Source organism: Aythya marila (assembly GCF_965140915.1).
Source record: "Aythya marila genome assembly, chromosome: 4".
NCBI lineage: Eukaryota > Metazoa > Chordata > Aves > Anseriformes > Anatidae > Aythya > Aythya marila.
The window spans coordinates 64,094,157-64,114,980 of NC_139045.1; the positions used below are offsets into that span (position 1 = coordinate 64,094,157).

The following is a 20,824-nucleotide window of genomic DNA, read 5'->3' on the forward strand; positions in this document are numbered from 1 at the left end:
TTTCTTGAATTGTCAAAGAAATTAAAGATGCCTTAAAATGTCTTAAGGATCTATTAGCTATTATGTCATCTGAAGAGACATGGAATGGCTAAAACACAGGAAAAAATATGGCAAACAGATTGGTACACTGCCTTTTTTCCAGTGATGATTACTTGCTATTTCTATAGCTACGTGGTAGTACCATTGATATTAACATTTCTGGTCATCCTGCAGAAATCATAAAGCTCTGCTCTAGGCATCCAGGTTTAGCATTGTGCAGGGTGACCACACCATTGTTATGCTCTACTTACAGAAAATTTGCAAGGGTTTTATATCCTCCTGGGCAAGCATTTCAAAGCATTATTTCACACAACCCTGTAAGATCCCTGCATGGCTTACCAAGGAAGAATTCCCTGTAGGATCATACACAGTATCTCAGCCAGCATTCTGTCACAGCCATTGGCAAAAGGAGATACTCATCACAGGGAGTGCCTTTTGCCACTTTTAGTTATCAAATGATTCAGCACTCCCTATTATCCACATTGTTAATAGTTTTTTATCTTTGTATATTCCTGTTAGAATCTGGATGGTCTTTTGTTAATGCAGTCATCTACTTCCTATTTGAAGTTGCTGCTATTATTGCTCCAACCACATGGAGAAACAAGTTCTAGAAGTTCACCATCCTTCATGAAAGAAATGAGTTTTCTTTTATCTGTTTTGAAATGTTACTTTCTAAAAAGTGTCTCCTGCTTCTAAAATTGCAGAATTTGATGAATAATATCTTACATTTACCTTATTCTCCATCTTCATGATATTAAAAAAAAAAAAAGCAATCTCTTTTTATAGATTGGATTTTTGCATCTCTAATAGTGATAATTTTATTTAGTAATCATTTCTCATATGAGGGAGTAAGGCAGACTAAAGTTGGCATTTTTATGTGCCTTTTTATGTATGATCATATTATTTTATGATCATCAAAGCTTTCCTTAAAACTCTATTTCCTTGGTTATATAAGAATCTCATCTCTCATTTGAAAGTTAACAGCAAAGCTGAAAAATACAACCAACAAACAATCTTGGCCTTAAAACCAGAAATAGGATGAAAAAAACAAAACAAAACAAAACAAAACAAAAACACAAAAACAAACAAAAACAAATAATAATTAAAAAACAAAACAAACAAAAAAAAAACATTACAACATTACACATAAATTCAATACTTTGATCCCTGACTTCTGAACTACTGACTTCTGAACAGCATAACTGGCAACATTGTGCATTGTCTGGGAGTCATAAAGTCTCTACTGAAGATGTACCTGGTGTGTCTGCAGTAGGGTTTATCTTCATCATATCCACAGACAATATTCAGGGACTTTATCTCATTTAACCCTCTGATGTTGATTAACAGAGTGTTCTGAGCATACCTCTTTAACCTGAAGCTATCTACACTTTGGAAATATATTTGAAAGCTTTGCATGCCTACACAGCGATTAAGCAGCTTATCCCTTTGAAACACACAGCCTTTCTGAATCCACCTATAAGAGAAACATCAGGTTTCTAACAGTCTCCCTGATGATAAGTGGCAGGCTGCCAAGTCATGCCAAGTTCACCAGGATACAAGCTGATGCTCTTGTACATGGTACAGATGAACCCAAAGAGGTGTTTTTTAAATAGTTCATAGGTTTGACCCTCTGAGGACATACTGGATCTGAATTTGCTCCAAAACGTTTCTATGCTGATATTTGCCATCAGCTCTGATGCATATTGAGCTGGTAGTATTAACTCTAGTCTGATATTTTTTTCTCTCTGCCCTCACATTCACCCCTTCAATTTCTTACCCTGGGAAATTCAATAAGGTTTGAAATCATGTACTTTTTTTCTCTGCTAAATGTTAGTCAGCCAGCCTCAGCCACCTTTAAGGACCTGTTTTAGTTGTAATTCTGATTTTTTCTCATTTAACAAAAAATAATAATAGTTGTTTCGCTCAGATATTGGGATTTGGAGAAGTGAGGTATATATGCATTCAGCACTTCTGAGGTGCATCCATAAAGCTTCTAAAAGCCACACACTGTTGTAGGTATTAACTTACAAATTCTCCCTCTAGATGAATGCAATTCTTAAAACAACTGCCATTGATATATTTTCTGCTTAGTATGTGTGCGTTGTTATACATGAAATTTTATAAAAACCACTCTGCAGAGAACCAGAAGAATGTGGTCTTTTGTCTTCATTTCTCTCTACCAGCCTCTTATTACCAAAAGGGGTCATGCAGTCAAGGAGATTAAGCAATGAGCTTTTCTCCTGTGATATCTGAATTTAGTTAGTATTGCTGAACCTGCTGTGTGCTCCTGGTCTTTATAGCCCTTAACAACTAAACCCAAGTGGTACTGATGTGCTCCCCAATTCAATACCTGACACCTGTGGAGAGAGTGAGGGTACTGGGCTTGGGTTTGGTCATCACTTGTTGTTCAAGATAATATCCAGAAATGGAGATCAAGTACAAAGACGTGAAGCTCAGATGGGAAAATGTTCCCATGAACTGAAATACTGGAAACAGCATGAAGTAGCCAGTATTGTGGCATGTTTACTGCAGTAATAGCTATCTTTCTTTTTCCTACATGCAACAGTCAATGTAAAAATGTCTTAGAGGCTGATTAGAAAGACTCCTATAGAAAACTGGAGTTTTCTTGTCACCTGAAATATTTACACCATGAATTTTTATTATTATTTTTTTTATTATTTTTTTTAAAAATACAAATCCCTGGGCTCAAAGAGGTTGAAACTACTGAAGGTTGTGTGCAGACGGGCAGAACTCTGCCTCACCATCCCTCCAGCCCTCCTCCACTGCCAAAACTTCAGCAGGGTTGCACTGTGAGGGGGAATGTTCCCCATCACCCCTTGCTCTGGCTCCATCCCAGGGTTTGTTCCCATTCAGCCCCTGCTCTAGCTTCATCCCAGACACAGCTTCTCTCCCTCCCCCAGCTCCCACCAAGTGCTGTTTGGTGTCCCCATGGCAGCACAGGACACCTTGCTTGTACTCCACAGTAAATTAGCAGCCCTCTGAGCCACAGGCAAAGGCTGTCTGCAGGCAGCCCATAGGCCATGGAAGGAAAAAGGTAGATTTTTTTCCAGCAGCCACCTCCACAGCGGTATAGATGTGGTTTTCCTGTGCGGTGCCATGAGCACAGGAGCAGAGCATTGCTGCTGTATCTGCAGCAGAATGAAGAGGAGCTCTGTAGGATCTACCCCTTGCCCAGCAGAAAGCATTTTTTACAAAGAAACATCAACATGGCATATATAACACTTCACATGTGTGCTATTTTGGTTTTGCTAAATGAAAACAAATCTAATAAAAGGGACAGAAAACAATGCACTGCAGGAGAAGCAATTTTCATTGCAAATCAACTGTTTGGATCAGTCTGAACGGATATTATGTGATAGGTGTTTTACAACAGGCTATCATGCTGGCACTCTAATAGGGAGAATCACTTACAGTGGTGTCATTTAAATGACAGAACTTCATATTTATCTGTCAAAAAAAAAAAAAAAAAGAGCGCGAGAGAGAAGAAATTATTAGACTGCTGGGATCCGTATAGTTTTTCATTGTATGATGCACATGGAATTACTTAAAACATTGCTACCATGAGGTGGCTGTATGTGGTTCAATTATCTTTTTCAAGAAGCTTTCTGCTGTGGTGTTTACTGCAGGAATAGTCTGCAGACATGCTCCTCACTAGCCATGAATTGCAGCCACCAGTAAGGAGAAATGCCATTTTGAAACCTGAGGGCAGGCCAGGCTGTGCACACTAATTTTTGTTATGGGAACCTTACTCCCTCTGCCCTTTATGAAGTGATTGCTTGCATCTTCGCACAGTTTTTGCCTGCCTTGTGTGAATATATTCTGGGCAGGGTGTCTTTAGAAGGAAAGCTTCACCAAAATGTAAGAAGCTCTTGAGAAAACTGAAAAAGCATGCTGTATCTCACATTTGAATAAAAGGTATAATTTTGGCAATGGGATGTGCCTTATTTTTTAGTTTCAAAACCAGCTCAGACCTGGCCAAATGAGGGGACTGGGAATTTAAGTTCACACATGGGTGACTGCAGGTTTCTTAGAGGCTGGCAGGTAGACACTGCAGACTTCTAGGTTAGACTGTCAGAGCAGCATAATTGTCTGTTAAGATTGCTGTTCTTCAGTCAGGCACTGGGGAAATGTGCAGTGTCAGGACCAAAAACAAGTCATTTGTTACAGTTTTCATCTTTGGCAGCAAACATGATAACAACCTCCTTCACTCAATAACTGCATCATACTCAAAGCCTGCTCCACTCTGTGGACTGAATGAGGATGAGATCCTGATCAGAAACTAACAAACATACAAACAAAAACAAAAACAAACAAACAAACAAAAACAACAAACAAAAAAACAACTCAGAGGAACCTGTCATTCAAGATTCTAGCTAAAGACAAAATGTCTTAATCCTGATCTGAGTGCATGGTTAAGCTGAGGAAGGGAGCACCTTTGGTGCTCCACATTAACCATATTTTCTGTACTCCACCTTCCACAATGGCATTGCCAAGTGAAATCACAGGCAGCACAGGCAGCATAATGTCTGCATCTCTCCACAGAATGAAATTAGCCCTAAGAAGATGCAAAACCTACCAGCAGAATTATCAGGCTAAAAGTCTGCAGATGCGTTTTCAGGGTGGATTTGCATTTATTTACCTGCTTGGGGCAAGTCAGGATTAGCAACTATTGCCTCACTGTGGTGGAGTAATTTAACCTACACTTGTCATAAACTACCCTAGAGAAAAAATAATGATGGCAGGTTGGGGCTATCCAACCTGATTAGCTGAGTTTAAATCAGCTGTTTTGCTGGTCAGGTAGCAAGCCCATGGGCTGCCTTGTGTCACATAACTTTCATCTAGTAATCCGTTGTCAAATGAAGGATCATCTGGGACCTGCCGTTGTTACATACATGCTCTTCTGCTACCATGAATCTAATTTGGTAGTTACTGTATTATAAAAATACCCTTTTTCTTCTCAGCTCCTTTTTTGCCCTGAGGAGACTGTGAAAAGCCAGGCTGATTGTAACCCAAAGTGAATGTGATGGCAGACAGGTGTCACGAGTACATAAGATTGTGAGGGATAGCTCTAGTTAGAGATAAGGTGAGGGAGATTTCACACACCACTACAGCAAATTCAGTGCTGCTCCTGCACATTACTGCTCTGAAAAGGCAGTTACTGTCCTTGTTGTTCACAGCAGGAGGAGGTTCAGGGGTGACCAGCACATAAGGTTCAGCATGCAAGCAAATAATAGGAACAGCACAGGAAAAGAAGCATAACATCATTTTGTTGTCATTATATTTTTTCTAGCTGTGAACAATGTTTAATAGTAATTTGTTTAATTTGACAATTTATTTTATTTCTATTGTCTCTTAAACAATGAATAAAGCAAGGAAAGTTTGTATGATATACTATTTTGTCTTCTGTTTTTATTGTGTGTAATTGCAGGACACGTTCATATCACTGACTTCAACATTGCAACCATAGTGAAAGGCTCAGAAAAGGCTTCTTCTATGGCTGGCACAAAACCATATATGGGTAAGTTTTCAAGACAATTTAAAAGATAAAAGAAATTTCATATATTAATGTGAACTAATGGTATTTTAAAAGGATTTCAACTTATAAAACCACATAATAAATAATAAATGTGATTTATTTATTTATTTTTATAGCACCTGTGTATTGACAATGGAAAATATCAGAGAGGAAGGAACTGGACAGAGACTTGGTCTCTACAGTGCTTTTAGTCAGGTTCTGTTTGGTTTTGTGAAGCAAATTCAGGAGAGGCTCATCTGTTATTTTGTGCAAACCCCTACAGCTGGGGACAAGAATACATGATTATGTTTGCACTGCTCTCACTATGATCTAGCAGAGAACATGTCATGTCATTTAAAAAGAATTTAGGCACATCTTTAATTGCATTGCTTTGTTGAATTCTTCAAAAAAAATTGTCTGCTTAATTAGAGTCCTAGGTAACTACCCACTTAAGTGTTTGACCTGTGGTGTTAAGGGGCATTTTATACATTTTAATAACATATTTTAAATGCATAGATTGAAGGCTGGGAGAGTAAAATGCAGTTCATCTGTCTTTGTGTGTCTGTAAGTTAAGCATCTTAGATAAGCTAATGATTCAAACTTCCCCTGCAGATGAAGGACAGAAGGCATCTCCTAAAGATTGTTTGTCCCACCAAATTGTCCACTAGCTTCCATGACTAAGAATAGGAGTGATTTGTCCTACCTGTGACTTCCTACACATCTGCTGTTTTAATTTTCTATATGCAGAATTGCTCTAACATGAGGAGATGATTAGCTAGAAACTATACATATTTTGGTTCTAGAAAACAGATGTGTGTCTACAAGAGACTTTCGCTAACAGGCATGCTCAAAGCACATGTTAAAACCACACAACGGCAAAATATCAGAAAATTACCATATTCTGAAAATGTCATTCAGGGAAATGAAGGTCATTGTGTTACCTCACTTATGCATAATAACATAGAATAAAAGTGTTTGCCCAAGAAATTGGAATTAATCCACTGTGCATTTTCAGAGCAAAATATGCACTGTGTAAACCTTCATGTAGATGAATCAGGCAGGCAGCTTCAGGACACCTCTGTACCAGCTGTGAACATGTCAAAGCAGTCCCAGGCACTGGAGCAGACTTGTCTTTTTCAGAAATAGCTCTCCTGTTTGGGGGATTAATAGGATACAACACCATACATGTGACCAGAATTGGCCACTTGCCCCTATGCCCAGAGTGCTGACCTGATGCTGGGCAGCTTACTTCTACAAATGTACTTAAAACATGCCAATAAATATTTTATGTAGTCCTGACTCAAGCATTTAAGTGATGCAGAGAACAAGACTTCAGACAAATTTTCTGTGTTTTGCACTGGTTAGCTCTAGCTGAGTGTCTGATGTCCTTTACTTAGAAAAGATGGCCAACATGGCATGGGCATCATATATAGAATGTGAGGAGACCAGATCTGTGCCAGTACCTGAGTGTTCAATGCTGCACCACAGGTTCCCTACTGGATGTGGTGAAATGAGAGGGGGAGAGATGCTGCAACCTCACTTACATCAAGAGCTTTAATTTTAAAGAATTCACTTGAGTGGTTTTGCCAGCATGTGGTGGTTTTATTCATGGAAAATAAACAAAAAAAATATTCAGAGAACAAACAATTTTTCTCTCTAAGTAATTAGACCTTACCCCAAAACCTACAGACAAATAGCCATACAATTTACATGTTCAACTGATTACACTCACTGAAATGCCTTTCCACGTAGGATGAGAGGAACATTAAAAATTTCAAAAATTTTAAGGATTGTAGTTTTGCATTTCTATGAAAAGTTTGTCTAAAGTTTCATGCATTCTGCTTAAATAGCTACCTACAATCTTCTAGTAGACATAGTCATTAGATGTGCAAATTCTTATTACATAGGTTATTCAAAAATAGTCTTGAATAATAGACATTTTGCAGCAGCTCAGATTCAGAATAGACATTTTCCACAGTTAAATGTGATGATGACAGCAGGCATAACAATAGAGTCTTTTCTGAGATTTAATTTGGTAGTCAATTAAATGACTGTTTTGATGGCCTTACATTTTTAATCTTGAAGCGATTGCACAGTTTTACATTAGAAAGCATAATTATTATGAAAGCAGAAGAAAGCTGAGTACTTGCTTAGGGGTCAGTTAGCGTTTTAGCATCTGTCTGTCACCGTCTGAATGTGTGTAATGAAGGGATCGTCTGGCTGCTAATGATCAGAGGCAGATTAGTTAAAACAGCTGTACAAAAATGTGAGTATTCTTCAAAGATTCTGTTGAGAGTTAACAGGAAACTTAACATCTTTTGGAGCATCTTTCAGCCCATCTGCATTCATAGGTGAACACCATCTTTTTGTTCATTAGTGGCCTTTTTTTGCAGACTTTTCTCATGAGAGAAAAAGAAAAACCTAGTTTTTAACAACTGAAAGCACAAAAATTTTTAGCAAGTGCTAAGTAATTTGTTATTTTAGAGATAAAATTGCAAGAAATAACTCCATCCTTTTTGAATTCCAAGTCTCCAACTCCACCCTAAGGAGGAAGAGTAACCTGTTCTTTGTTGAGTTGATATTTGCAAAGAGATGGTACAAGGAAGGGAAATGTTGAGATTCATCTTAAGAAAAGTGTCTATTCAGTGCAGAAACTCTCAAGCCCCATCCATTCTGCCTAAACTCCACTTAGATCCCTCTCTGTGGTATTGCCCATTTGCTAGAAAATTCAGTAGTTCTTGTACCCAGTAGGAAATGCTAATCTCTGGCTTAGGTATGTCCTTAGAAACATGCTTTGTAATCACCTCCCCATCTTAACATTGTGACAAATAGTTTATATGACCTAAGTCTGAAGTGCCACAATAGCTGAGCCAGGGTTGCCACTATCTTCTCCTCATTCATTCTCCCTTTTCACCTGTCTTTCTCACTGCCTCATCCTCTTCCTTCTTGATAGAGTGTGTCAGAAACCTTCACTGAGCCAGTGCAACTTATTATGGCAGAATGCTATCTCCTTTTTCCTGGCAGTGGTTGTGGTGGGTTTTTGCCTTTCCTAGGTGCTAAATGAGCTAGAGGAGTATTCCCAGAAATCCCAAGCTGACCCAAGGTGTTACAGAGCTGGAGAGGGGGAGAGATGAGAGTAAGAGCAAGACTTTTCCTTCACAAGCTGCTGAGGTGTTATCTAGGTTCACCTCAGTTCATGGAGCTATTCTGTCCCTTCCTCCCTCATATCCAACAATCTCACAACAAAATAAACAGTAAAAGAAAAATGTTCTTTCCCTTTTTGTAGAGACTATAGCACCATCCACCAGCACACTTTCTCTCCCATGCACCTTGCTCACCTCTTGGAAATATAAAAATACTGCAGAAGTCACAGGTTCAGTCTCTGCTACTCAGAAAGAGTCAGAAGAGTCATCTTTGCATTTATTTGGAGCTGTGAGAATGCAGAAAAGCTTTTAGAACTGTTAACTTCCTCTGCTTTGTGTGAAAAGTGATGGGTGAGGATTTTCTGTTGCACAAGTTGGGTATCAAAGCATCAGCAAAGAGCTTGACAGGCATGGTTAGACACATGTCAATGGTACTGTTTTCTCTAAAAGCATTGATTTCTTTTATTTTCCTCTTAATTTTGTGAATAATTATATCTTTAAGTGAAATGCTACAAGTACTCTTCAACAACAGTGTTTAAATTAGAAAAGCTTTGTTTTCAGTCAAGATGTTCATTTAAGTCCATATGATTTCTGGCTTTAAGGCTGTATCCCAGACTTAAACGTGGATTTACATAAGCCATTTTAGACAATGACCAAAACAGGTGGAAAAAAAAGGCATGGGGAGTGTGGCACCATGTTTGGTGACAAGCTTTCATTATAGAATCATCTAGGTTGGAAGAGACCTTCAAGATCAAGTCCAACCATCAACCTGACCTATCAAGTCCCATCACAAAACCTTGTCATGTCCACCCATCTCTTCAATACCTCCAGGGATAGGGACTCCACCACTTTCCTGGGCATCCCATTCCAGTGCTTGACCACTGTCTCCATGAAGAAGTTATTCCAAATATCCTGTCTAAACCTCCTCTGATGCAACTTGAGGCCCCTTCCTCACTCCCTATCGCTTAGCACCCGAGAAAAGATTACAAGGAGGTTAAATCATACTTTAATCTCACTGCAAGAAGACAAAGTCACCTTCAGGCAAGTCACTTGCTGAGCACCAAAACCAAGGAAATTTAGTGGTTCCTGTAAGACATGCCTTATTCTGTGCTGGTTTTTATGGCAATGAGGGTATGAGATGTGATGAAAGCTGTTTCCCCATCTGGGATATTTATGAAGTCTTGCTCCCATGTGGATCCTATTACATTTAATCAGAAATGAGGGTTCACTCCTTACTAGAAGTACTTAAAGATTTCTCACTTCTTCCTATGGTCAATTTAAAGAAATATATAGGAAAATGTTATCTTTAAAGTCTCTGTTCCTGTTTGAAATCTGATTGGAATAGGCTGAGAAATTGCTAGGGAGCAATTCACTTGCATGCAGCATGACTGCATAATAATGGTATCAAGAAAAAATGCAGTGAATTGATATTGTAAAAATGCACTAGCTGTTCCTATTAAGATACCTATCTTGTAATTCTAAGCATTGTGTGAGTCAGCTCCCATAGCCTTTTCTTAATCCCACTTCATATTAGCCTTTCTGCCCCTAAGTCTTTCTCAGCCTGAAATTTTCCATGCTTATTTACCTATTTACTAAATAGTTACACTGAACATGATGTATCTGAACCTGAACAGTTCTCCAGAAACCTTGGTGGTTTCTCTATGTTCCTCCTTTCCAGCTGATTCATCCAGGTAAGTAAAATACCTGCCACACATAGGCAACAAAAACATGGAAACAGTGAATCTGGAAGGAATGAGACCAACAGCGTGGTGAGACAAGCTATTTCCATCTACTTCTGCAGTTTTACTTCTCAAAGCCATTGACTTGAAATGCTGAAGTTAATTCAGCTTCTTAACATTCAGGGGTCTTTAAACTCTCTGTTTCATACTCTTCATATGGCTGCAGCCATAAAATACAGTGTGTGCCTTAATTGGGCTAAAGAAACTTTTGTGTCTCACCCATGCCTGATTTTATCATTTCAAATTTACTGCTCAAATCTTCTACACCACTAGTGACTGTGGGTGCTGTCAAAGGTTTTATTGTACCAGCAGCCTTTGGAAACTCGTAGGTTTTCAGGCTGTCATACCCCTGTGTAGCAAGCATTGCAAAATGTGCTTTGAGATGCAGCTGACCTTTAACATGCACACTCTATCAACAATTGCCAACAAGTATGTGTATCACCCTCCAATCTGCACTGGTAGCATGGATCAGGAAAGCCAGCACAGGGCAGGATGAAGTCCCTGGTATCAGCCTGTGCCTGGGATATTATGTTTTGGCTCTTTCTTTCAGAAGGCTGTTCATTAGGGCTGTTGTGTTTTAAAGAAAGTCTGCATTTGTCTGTCTGGAACACTATCACGAAAAAAAAGTTTCTTATATTGCCCCTCATACAATCACAGAATCACAGAATTTCTAAGTTGGAAGAGACCTTAAGATCATCGAGTCCAACCTCTGACCTAACGCTAACAGTCCCCACTAAACCATATCGCTAAGCTCTACATCTAAACATCTTTTAAAGACCTCCAGGGATGGTGACTCCACCACTTCCCTGGGCAGCCTGTTCCAATGCCTAACAACCCTTTTGGTAAAGAAGTTCTTCCTAAAAGAACAAGTTGCAAGTAATACGCTTGTGTCATGGAGCACTGGGCACCAACTTGAAATATTGAACCTTCCACCCTGGAGCAGGCTGACAAACTACAAAGCAAAATGTTAAATACTAATATACATCCAGAAAGCATTACAGATAGTACCTTTTGCTTATTCCTCACACTTGGGTAATTTAGAAGTACTAGAGTCCTATAGCGTATGATTTTTGCTCATTGAAATGTTTCCTTTCGAATGGTGTATTTCCTTACATCTGTATGTTATTTGGGAGTGTTGCAGAAACTGTCCATTCACAGGTGACATATTTTTCTATTATGTTCTGTTTCTGGTGGTAGGGGAGTTAGAGGCTTTGGGGCTTTCTTCAGTAGAGACTGAAGTTATCCAAATAATGCACCATGTCTTAACTTCAAATCAAACTAATAAAATACATTTTATGATATCAATACACCTGGAAAAAAAATAATAAACCAAAGCCAATACATGTAAAATCAGCAGTAAATTATTTGAAAAGTTTCAGCTACACCTTCCTACCTTACAGACTTATTATCTCAGATTTTCACAGCTGCTTTCATAGGTTGTTGTCAGTGTGAATAATGGCTGCATGTTTGAGATTATCAGAAGAATGTGGATTTACAGAGAGGTCCACTGGGCTTTTAAAATGTGTGAGTCATCTATATCTATTAATTAATGCTTTGTGGAAGTACTATTTGGAGTCAGAGGAGAACTAGTGGATGTTCTGATAACAACCATACAGGTAAAGCAAAAATATTCTGTAGGGCCAAATTTATTCCTGAGGTAGCTGCAGTATATCAGGGATAAATTTGGAGATGGATTTTCAAAATTGTTCAACGCTGGGCTTATTTGTGTTCATAATAAGCAATGCTCTGAAATGAAACAGTGCTTAGCAGGTCATTGCTTTTGGCATGCAGTAAAGGCAGTGTTTAGGTTTTTAAAAATCAAACTTTTTTCCTGTGGAGGGTTTGACTGCCTATCTACAGAGTCTCTCTGGTGATGTCTCTACCTGCCCTTTTGATCTCAGAGAAATATCACAACTTCTGCTGCTTCTGATAAGCAAGAACTGAGAGCAGACATGAGGCTTGGAGGTGCTCAAATAAAGACTCCTCTGTGCTGATGAGTTTTCAGCTTGTGCTAGCAGCACCACAGCTGAGGGGATTAAGCACTGAGCTGCAAGTGGGTATTCAGGTTTTAGTTCTGCTCTGGCATTAAATGTAGATGCACAAGTAGCTGTAAAACCTTAGGAGATCAGGAAAGATGTTCCTGTCTCCAGCCACTTTTTTCCTCTTTGTGCTCTCCAACCTGCTACTACTCTTTTCTTCCAGCGAAACTGCTAATGTAATCATTTATTTGACTATTTTAGTCAAAAATAATCAGTTCAAATTTCTCTACACAAACACAAGGACAAGAATTGGATTCTGTTCAGTGGGTAAGTAAAGCAGAGGGTTTTATGAGGACAGCACTCTATGAGTGAGGGCAGGTGGGGTAGCTTGACCACAGAGCAAACCAACAAGGCATTCTGAATGCAGTATTGATATTCAGACAGTGGTATATAAAATTGATTTGAATAATTTTGATTCAAACTGTTTGAATAATTGCACTAAATATGAGTATTAAAACTATTGAGGTGTATTATGTGAATAAAGGTACAAAATCAGTTACACTGCTGTAACACTTCTAGACTTCATACCAGGAAATTGCCAGCCCAGCATGGTCAGGCTTTAAGCAGCACTTCACCTTGTATGATAGAAGTTAGCAGTTTGATAGGCTGTAGCACTAAGTCAGAAAGTTGTCCGTTATAATTTAGACCTTTTTAGCCCATGAGAAAGTAAATTCTAGGAGGTAAATTGATAGTTTACTATCAATTATGAAGTCCATGTGTAGTTTCAGGGAGAGAGAAGTTTTCTTTCAGTTTGCTCTTAAAAAGTCATCTTCTGTAAACAGAATATCACTTGTCATCACTATAGTCTGATTTCTGCTTTCTATTTAAATTGTGACCTGGAAGAATTACTGACCTTTTCTGTTTTTATTTTTCTTACTATGGTGTTAATATTTTACTGTACCTTCTCAGTCTAAGGATTTTGGAATATTATTTTAAAAATCAAGTTCACTTTTTATACAGCTCAACTTGTCATTCATTAAACCCAAGTCAGCAAAGCACATGCATGTGGCTAAATTATAACCATGCTATATGCATCAAGTCATGCACACATTTTTAAACTGGAAATCTCTAAACTTTTTGCTGCTTATCCTGTGTTAGACAAAGGAAATGTTTATACTGTATACATTGTATGTGTGTGTATATATTTACTTATATTCCTAGAGAGTAATATGTGGAAGCAGAATGATACCTGGCAGCATGGTATTCCCTGAACCTCAGTTAATGACACTGGAATTGCTTTTCCTATCTATTAAATCTCAGGCACTACATTAAAGCTTACATTACTGAGGTATGATTTGCTACATGGTAGAACGCATTTCTTTGCAGCCCCTGAAGCACACCAAGTACATCTGCTTCCTCTTACTGACATGTAGGGTCTCTGCTAAGATGCAATTTGGCCACGGAGAGCTCTATCCAACCAACTAGATGACTAATGTCAGTGCTTTCAGTCTTGATAAATGTTTTAGACATGCACATCTGAATTTGGTCATCAAAAAAAAAAAAAAAAAAAGAGAGAGAGAGAGAAAATGAGGCCAAACCATCATGCCTTTATTTTTAAGCCTATTAAAAATAAAGTCTGTCTATAAAGTCTATCTATAAGTCTATCTATTTTCAGTCTGTCATATTAATAACATTGACACAGGGCATTTTGTGGGAATTTACAGCCAGCTCTTCTGGCAACATTTACTTATGCATGGACGATTAGCTCCTTACAGCTAATCGATCTGCAGGAATCACTTGCAATTTATTGCTTAAATATACTGTAAACAAGGAGATTTGTTAGTATGTAGCAAAAGCCACTTGAAGACAGGTCTGGTTCACTTGTGCATTCATCTCACTGCACTTCCCCTCTCACCGTTTTTGCAAAGTTTCAAGGCAGCCCATGGAAGTCAGCAATGCTTCAGAATAACTGCTCTGTAAGCTTCTTAATCAACACTCAGTAGTCTCCTGTGTAGTGACAGGCAAGTACACCAGGCCCTCTTTGATTAGGTTCTTGCTAAGGAAGTGAACCTCAAATCAGTTCATCAGACAAAAAACTTCACGTTGTGCTATTTGGGATTTGTATCAGAGCCACTCCAAGCCTTTTATTTTATGTTTTAGCCTGATGAATTGTCTTTATGATTAAACCAGTATGCTCCATCAAAAATGATAACAGCTATTCTCTGTGCCAACCATTATAAGTGATGGGCCACTAATTGACTATTTTACCATGGATAGCCTTTTCAAACTCACCATTGGAAACCAAATTAAAATGGCTTGAATTTCAGAGACCTAGAGCACTTACTATTTAACCATGGTGTTCAGTGACACCTATGAATACTCAGCAGTCTTTTAAAAACCCTAGTTAAAAGCACTTTATTCTATATACAAAATGATCTTTCATAGCAAGAAAAAAGTTAAAATGGGTTTCAGTGTGTTTGCATTTACAGCTATACTCTCTTTTATTTCAAGCTTATGAAACATACCAGTTGATACTGATAACCTTCCAAAAATGGGGTATGGTGTTACCAGCCAGTTAACAAAAATTTCAGTTTTGTAACTTTTTTTTAAACTCATCTTTTGGGAAATATGCATACAATAAGAAATCCATCCTCTACATCATTTACAATGTAGATCATCTGCCTGCTGTGACAATTGCAATGGGTAGTTGTATCTATGAACTGATTTGTCAGAAATTACTATTTTTCACAAAATTATTTGGAGCTCCAAATATGGGAAAACCCCCAGAACAAGAGGATGGGTATCCCAGGAAACTGCTGTTTCTGAGATGGATGTAGACTCACTAGGTTTGCTTTCACATTCATTTTTTTTCATAGCCATTCTCTAACATGGTTTTATTCTAAAGTGAAATAACCATTTATTTACTTCCTTGGAATTATCTGCTTAGTATAGAGAGAGTCTGCAATGATATGGTATTAATAGAAGGACACAGTGAAAAAAAAAATAAAAATCACAGGATAAAGCTCTAGAGAGGGTTTTATTTTAATTTAATATTGGGGAAAAAAAAAAAAAGGTGCCATTAACTAGAAATACATATTAGGGACAGCCATGACAGGCACTGAAACACATTCACTGCAACAAAAGTGTGAGTTCACTTTATTATTTTTCAAGAAGAAAAGCAGATAAACAGTGAAAACATGAAAGTATATTACTAAGAGAAAATAACGGAGTGGAAATTGAAAAGGAAAAATAAATCTGTGGGTTTTTAGCTCATTGTGTTGCTGAAGTTAAGTGTCCATTTGTTCATTACCACAGAAGCCAAGTGAACAGTCCCGATCATATTGCTTACTTTGTTAAAATTAGCACAGATGTCACCTTAGAATGGCAATAGTTTTGAAGTGCTCTCTGTTTATAGTTACTGAAGCCTTTTATGAAAGGTCACTGGTCACACTCCTACCACACGTGAAAAGAATTCCCTGCCTAGGCCAAAATATTGTGTGGCTTCTCAGATCTGGTTTTCAAAAGTCCCCAGTACTTTCAGTGACAGGTTTCCCATGTGTCTGAGCAGAGGTGAAGAGCCATGCAGTTTATGGTTATTACTGAGAGGAACAGGCTATAATGACCCCTTTGAGATTTCTAGCTTTAGACCCCTTCATCACCCCACTAAAGGAAGCTTAGCATGAAAATGATCACTTGACTTTCATTAGCATCAATCAGGATGATTCACATTGTCAGTCCTCAGAAGTCTCTACTCCAATCTCCTGTTCAAAGCAGGGTGAATAATGAGGCTGGACCAGGTTTCTACTGTTGAAGATGCTCCTTTGGGCGGGTCTAGTAAAGTGGTTCTTTGTTACATCAAAGACACCTAGGGAGCCATGAAGATCCATAAGACCTACTGATTACATCGCTTCACCATTTATCTTGAATTCTTTCTTGCTACTAGACTGGCTGTTATTTGATTTAGATTCACTAATTATAAGCTGTGCCATACACCATTCTACTGCCTTCTCTCTGACTGTACATGGTAATAACCACAAACCTCAACCAAAACAATGTGCAGGATCAGAACAATGTTAACACTACATATTCTTCTCCCCCCCAAAAAAACACCTTTGTTCAATAGAACTTTCTTGGAGAAAAAAACTCTTGTTCTTACAAGCATTCTCTCACTTTTGTTCCTATGAATGAACTTTTTCAGGCAGTATCCTTGCATTTAGATAGATGTATGGGGGTAAAAGACAATGTATGAGGGACATTCTTTTCATCCAGAAACTAAAGTTCTGATATGAGAAGATGCGTGCAGAAAGGGTGCACACAGCAAAGCTGTTGCCCTTGCTCCTGTCTGGTGAGCTCAACTTTTATGTTCCTTGTAAAGAACCTAAGAACCCACCCACATCAGGCTTCAGGCTGCAGGATGGCTGTCCAAGCAGAAACTGATATCAAATTCAAGTTTTGAAAATTACAAATAGACTATTTCAATGATAATCTTAAAGAAAATCAATGTAGAATTTTAACTTTCAAATTTTTTTTACTAGCTTTTATCCACCATACAGTTTATACTCAGAATTGGTTCTTAGAGGAGGAAAACAAAACAAAACAAAATAAAACAAAACAAAACAAAAACACCACATTTCTGTATTTCACAGCTACAGCTCTTCAGGTCTAGTCTAACATATATTACTTCGAGGATCTGCTGTCTTTCTGACCTGAGCAAGGATCCTGAAGCAGGCAAACTACTGAATTCTTCTGTACAGGCTAGAGGCCTTCATTTGGACCTAATGTCTCAGATCCAAAAGGTTTTTAGACTCATTAAGCACAAGCTTAGTGTGAGATCAGTATTCAGCTTTGCTAAACTAGGGAAAGGTCTTTTGATTTCAGTAGGGTTGAGATTTCTCCCTGAGAATAAACTTGTGTGTAGGAAACCACAAATCATATTTCACCTCCCAGCAGTCTCTCCTAGTCTTGCAAAGCAAGGAGTTCCTCTGGAGCTGACTGAATGCAAAGAGTCAGTCCAGCTGGACCCTAAATACAGCTAACACAGGGAAAACTGGATATCTGCTTTAAGAAGCAAGAGCCCAGCTGCCCATTTTCTGACCTCAGGATGCTGTTATCTGCTTAAGGTGAGAAAACAAAGTTTCAAAACACTGGGGCTAGTGGGTAAAAGAAAGCATTTTCTGCTGTTCTGCTTAATCAATTGGTTCTGAAGCTTTTGGAACAAGCAAATAAAATAAAAGTGGATCTCAGTCACTGAATTAGCAAAACAGCTGCACTGTTCTGGCAATGTCATAGGTTACATCAATAAAGTACTCTCATCTCTACCTCACAGAAATAAGATAGTGATCCTTCACATTATTACAATGCTAAAGCTATAAAAGAAAGAATTAAATGAATATTATACCTATTTAGCTGAGTAAAAAGTCCACAAAGTTTATTTTCTTTAATGAGATATTATGCATCATCTAGGCACTGCTGGCAAAAGCCATTCCAAATGTGGCAAAACAAACAAACAAACAAACAAACAAACAAAAAAAGCAAACCTTCACAAAAGGGTGTCTATGGTGATATTCAAAATATTGCTTTAGTGCCTAATGTGAAATTTAGGAAGAATTGAGGTGCATTGATCCACTAAAGTAAAATAAGAAAACCTGTCTGCCCTCTTAACATCTATCTATAGAATAAACTACATACATAAGTAAGCTGTGCCTATACAGAGCCTTAGAAGAATGCAACAATCTGAAGTATATCTGAATATGTAACATGCCAGGTTAAGCTACCTGGTGGTGAAACAGAATTAACTCAGAAAGACAACATTTACGATTTTGTTGGCTCATGCCATACTGGATCACAAAACAACTTTACATATAGCTGAGATTCAATCTTTATCTATTCTCTAGCTTTTCATATTGTAGCAAAAAAAAATAAAAATAAAAATAAAAATGTTTACTTAGTTACCTGCAGTTCTCCTATCACACCTATTTAGAGATGGTTCTACCAGGTAAAGAATATAGGACCTTTCCCATTCTCTCATTGCTTTTTATTCTTCAGATTTGAGTTTTGTCACAATAAATTCACGGATGCCAAAATCCTCTATTGGGTTTGTCTCTTCAGAACAATGAACTCAGCTCTGGTGTTGTATATTTTTAGGTTGCCATCTGTAATGATGCACGTACTGCAAAAACTCCTCTGAAGGGAAAGCCTTTCCCTTAATTAAAGGTGCTTGTCTAGGTGCCGTACATAGTCAAATCCCAAAATGCCAGTCAGAACTAAGTGTGACCAGACTACATTATTCATTGCAATATGCACATTAGAAAGTGATGAGATGGTAATCAGGTGGTAATGTGGTACTTTGGACTCAGTATCATGGCCAGAAGAGGCTCCCATGGTAATTGCAGTCTAGCATGATGTTATGGTTGGTGATAGTGTTCAGAGAATCCCCAGGGAAAGTGTTGTTTTCACAAAGTGTACTGAGATTCTGCTGTGAGATAATTAGAAAAGCATGACTAACTTTTCATTTCATTTCATTTCATTTCATTTCATTTCATTTCATATCCTGTCTTATTTATATATGGTATTCTGAAAGAACTACAACAGCATTATTTAGTATGTCTTCATTGCTGAAATTAGCCAACTGGATCCTTGTTTTGAAAAGATCAAATTTTACCCCTAGGAAAGTTATTTTTATGGAATCCATTACTTTATTGATAAGGTATTTATTTCCAGTCATGACAGAGTTTTTCATGGTATTAAACCAGTGTCAGGATTTGTATTTAATTACCATTTTCCTGTGTTAAATATCTTTAAAATCCCTCTGATTAATTCTACCCAAATGTAGAATTGAGGCTGAGATCTACCATGTTCAGTATCTCCATCAATCTCACAAAGAATGACCTCACGTGTAAGTATTTGTCCCAGAAAATGTATACGTTATCCTAAACATTCCAAGTCACACTTCAGTTTAGAAATTCCCCTGCTGTAACTCATTTTTATTCACAAAACATTAAATCTAAAAGGACCAGACAGGAAACAACATGAAATTGAAAAATGCTGGCCAGTGAACATTCCCCAGAAACATATAATGCAGATGATAAAATATGGGGTTTGATTTGAGAGCCAGGCATAAAGGTAATCTGGGATCCAGCTCTGACCCACCTTGATTACCCTCCTGGCTCTAGCTCTGCTCAGCACTAGGTGAAACATGGCAAGAATCATGCAATAACGCACAGCTCAAGCAGTGTGTGTGGCTGGTCAAAACCTGGTGTGTGTGTATACAGAGAGAGACCTTGCTTTGGTGGAATACTGTGTGAGAGTATTGCATTGTAGAAGAACCCATCCAGAGTTGACCCTTCCCTGCCTTCTAACGTTTCGGCAAAACAACAAACACACAAAGCCCAGACCACTGCCTGTTGTACAAAAGCACTCATTGCCAGTGAACCAAGGCACTAAAAATGCATCCTGACAATGTTGTGTTTGCAAATGTATTTAATTCTATTTCACTGTATCCTTGTTCATTATTCAAATACAAGCATGAATGATACATACTCTAACCTTAATATAAAGCTTTTTGTTTGATCTGATTTGATTTATTATTTTAGCTCCAGAAGTGTTCCAGGCCTTTATGGATGGAGGCCCAGGATACTCATACCCTGTCGACTGGTGGTCGCTAGGAATTACAGCATATGAATTGCTGAGGGGCTGGGTAAGAATGATAGATTTTGTTGTCATTTAGTGCATTGCCTGACAGAAGGCCAAATGTTTACAGTGTCCCTGAACATGCACTTAGTGATAAAACGTGAGTGACCAAGGCTGAGGCTGTGCTCAGGAATGCAGTCCTGAGCTCTTCCCAGCTGAAAACATTTTTGGTAAAGTTTCACCCCACACTCATTTATGTTATAAAGTTTGACTAAATTGGATGCAGGTTTTCAGTGTGTGCTCAGGAAGAGCCAAATGTTTTAATGGCTACTCAAAGTGCCGAGTTGGAAACAATGACATTTTTTTCCAAATAATGGTTTACTTCAGTCTTTACTGTATCTTTGATTGTCTTGGCTAATACCTTAAAAGAGCTAATATAATATCCTAAGATGCTTGGCCCAACTACAGAAAATGCTTATCTGTCAGTACAACCATTAGTTATCTAATCAATTATGTGAATAATCTTAATGAAAAATATTCCTGAGCATGGTCAAATATCACAGAAGATAATGGAAAATTCTTTTCCATTTTGGTTCAAAGGGCTGAATTTGGTTGCTTAAATATTTACTATTCCCTATGGAAAACAGTAATTTAGGTACCTTTTAAGGATAATGACATGTAAAGTAGCTGGTTTTGTTGTTCTTGTTATTGTTGTTTTCTGTTGTTTGTTTTTGTTTTTAACAGTCTTAATTCCTACTT

At 38.0% G+C, this 20,824-nt stretch overlaps 1 protein-coding gene across 2 annotated transcripts in view; it reads left to right on the forward strand.

Annotated features, from left to right (window-relative positions):
* Positions 1-20,824, forward strand: part of STK32B (serine/threonine kinase 32B) — a gene marked incomplete at its 5' end in the record, with an annotated part of 176,929 nt that overhangs the window by 126,592 nt on the left and 29,513 nt on the right. The window contains 2 exons of one of the 2 annotated variants that reach the window (XM_082758674.1): positions 5,489-5,578; positions 20,029-20,132. In XM_082758674.1, coding sequence (XP_082614800.1) covers positions 5,489-5,578; positions 20,029-20,132 — 194 coding nt within the window. The remainder of the gene's footprint in view (positions 1-5,488; positions 5,579-20,028; positions 20,133-20,824) is intronic. The other variant, XM_082758673.1, reaches the window with a different exon arrangement.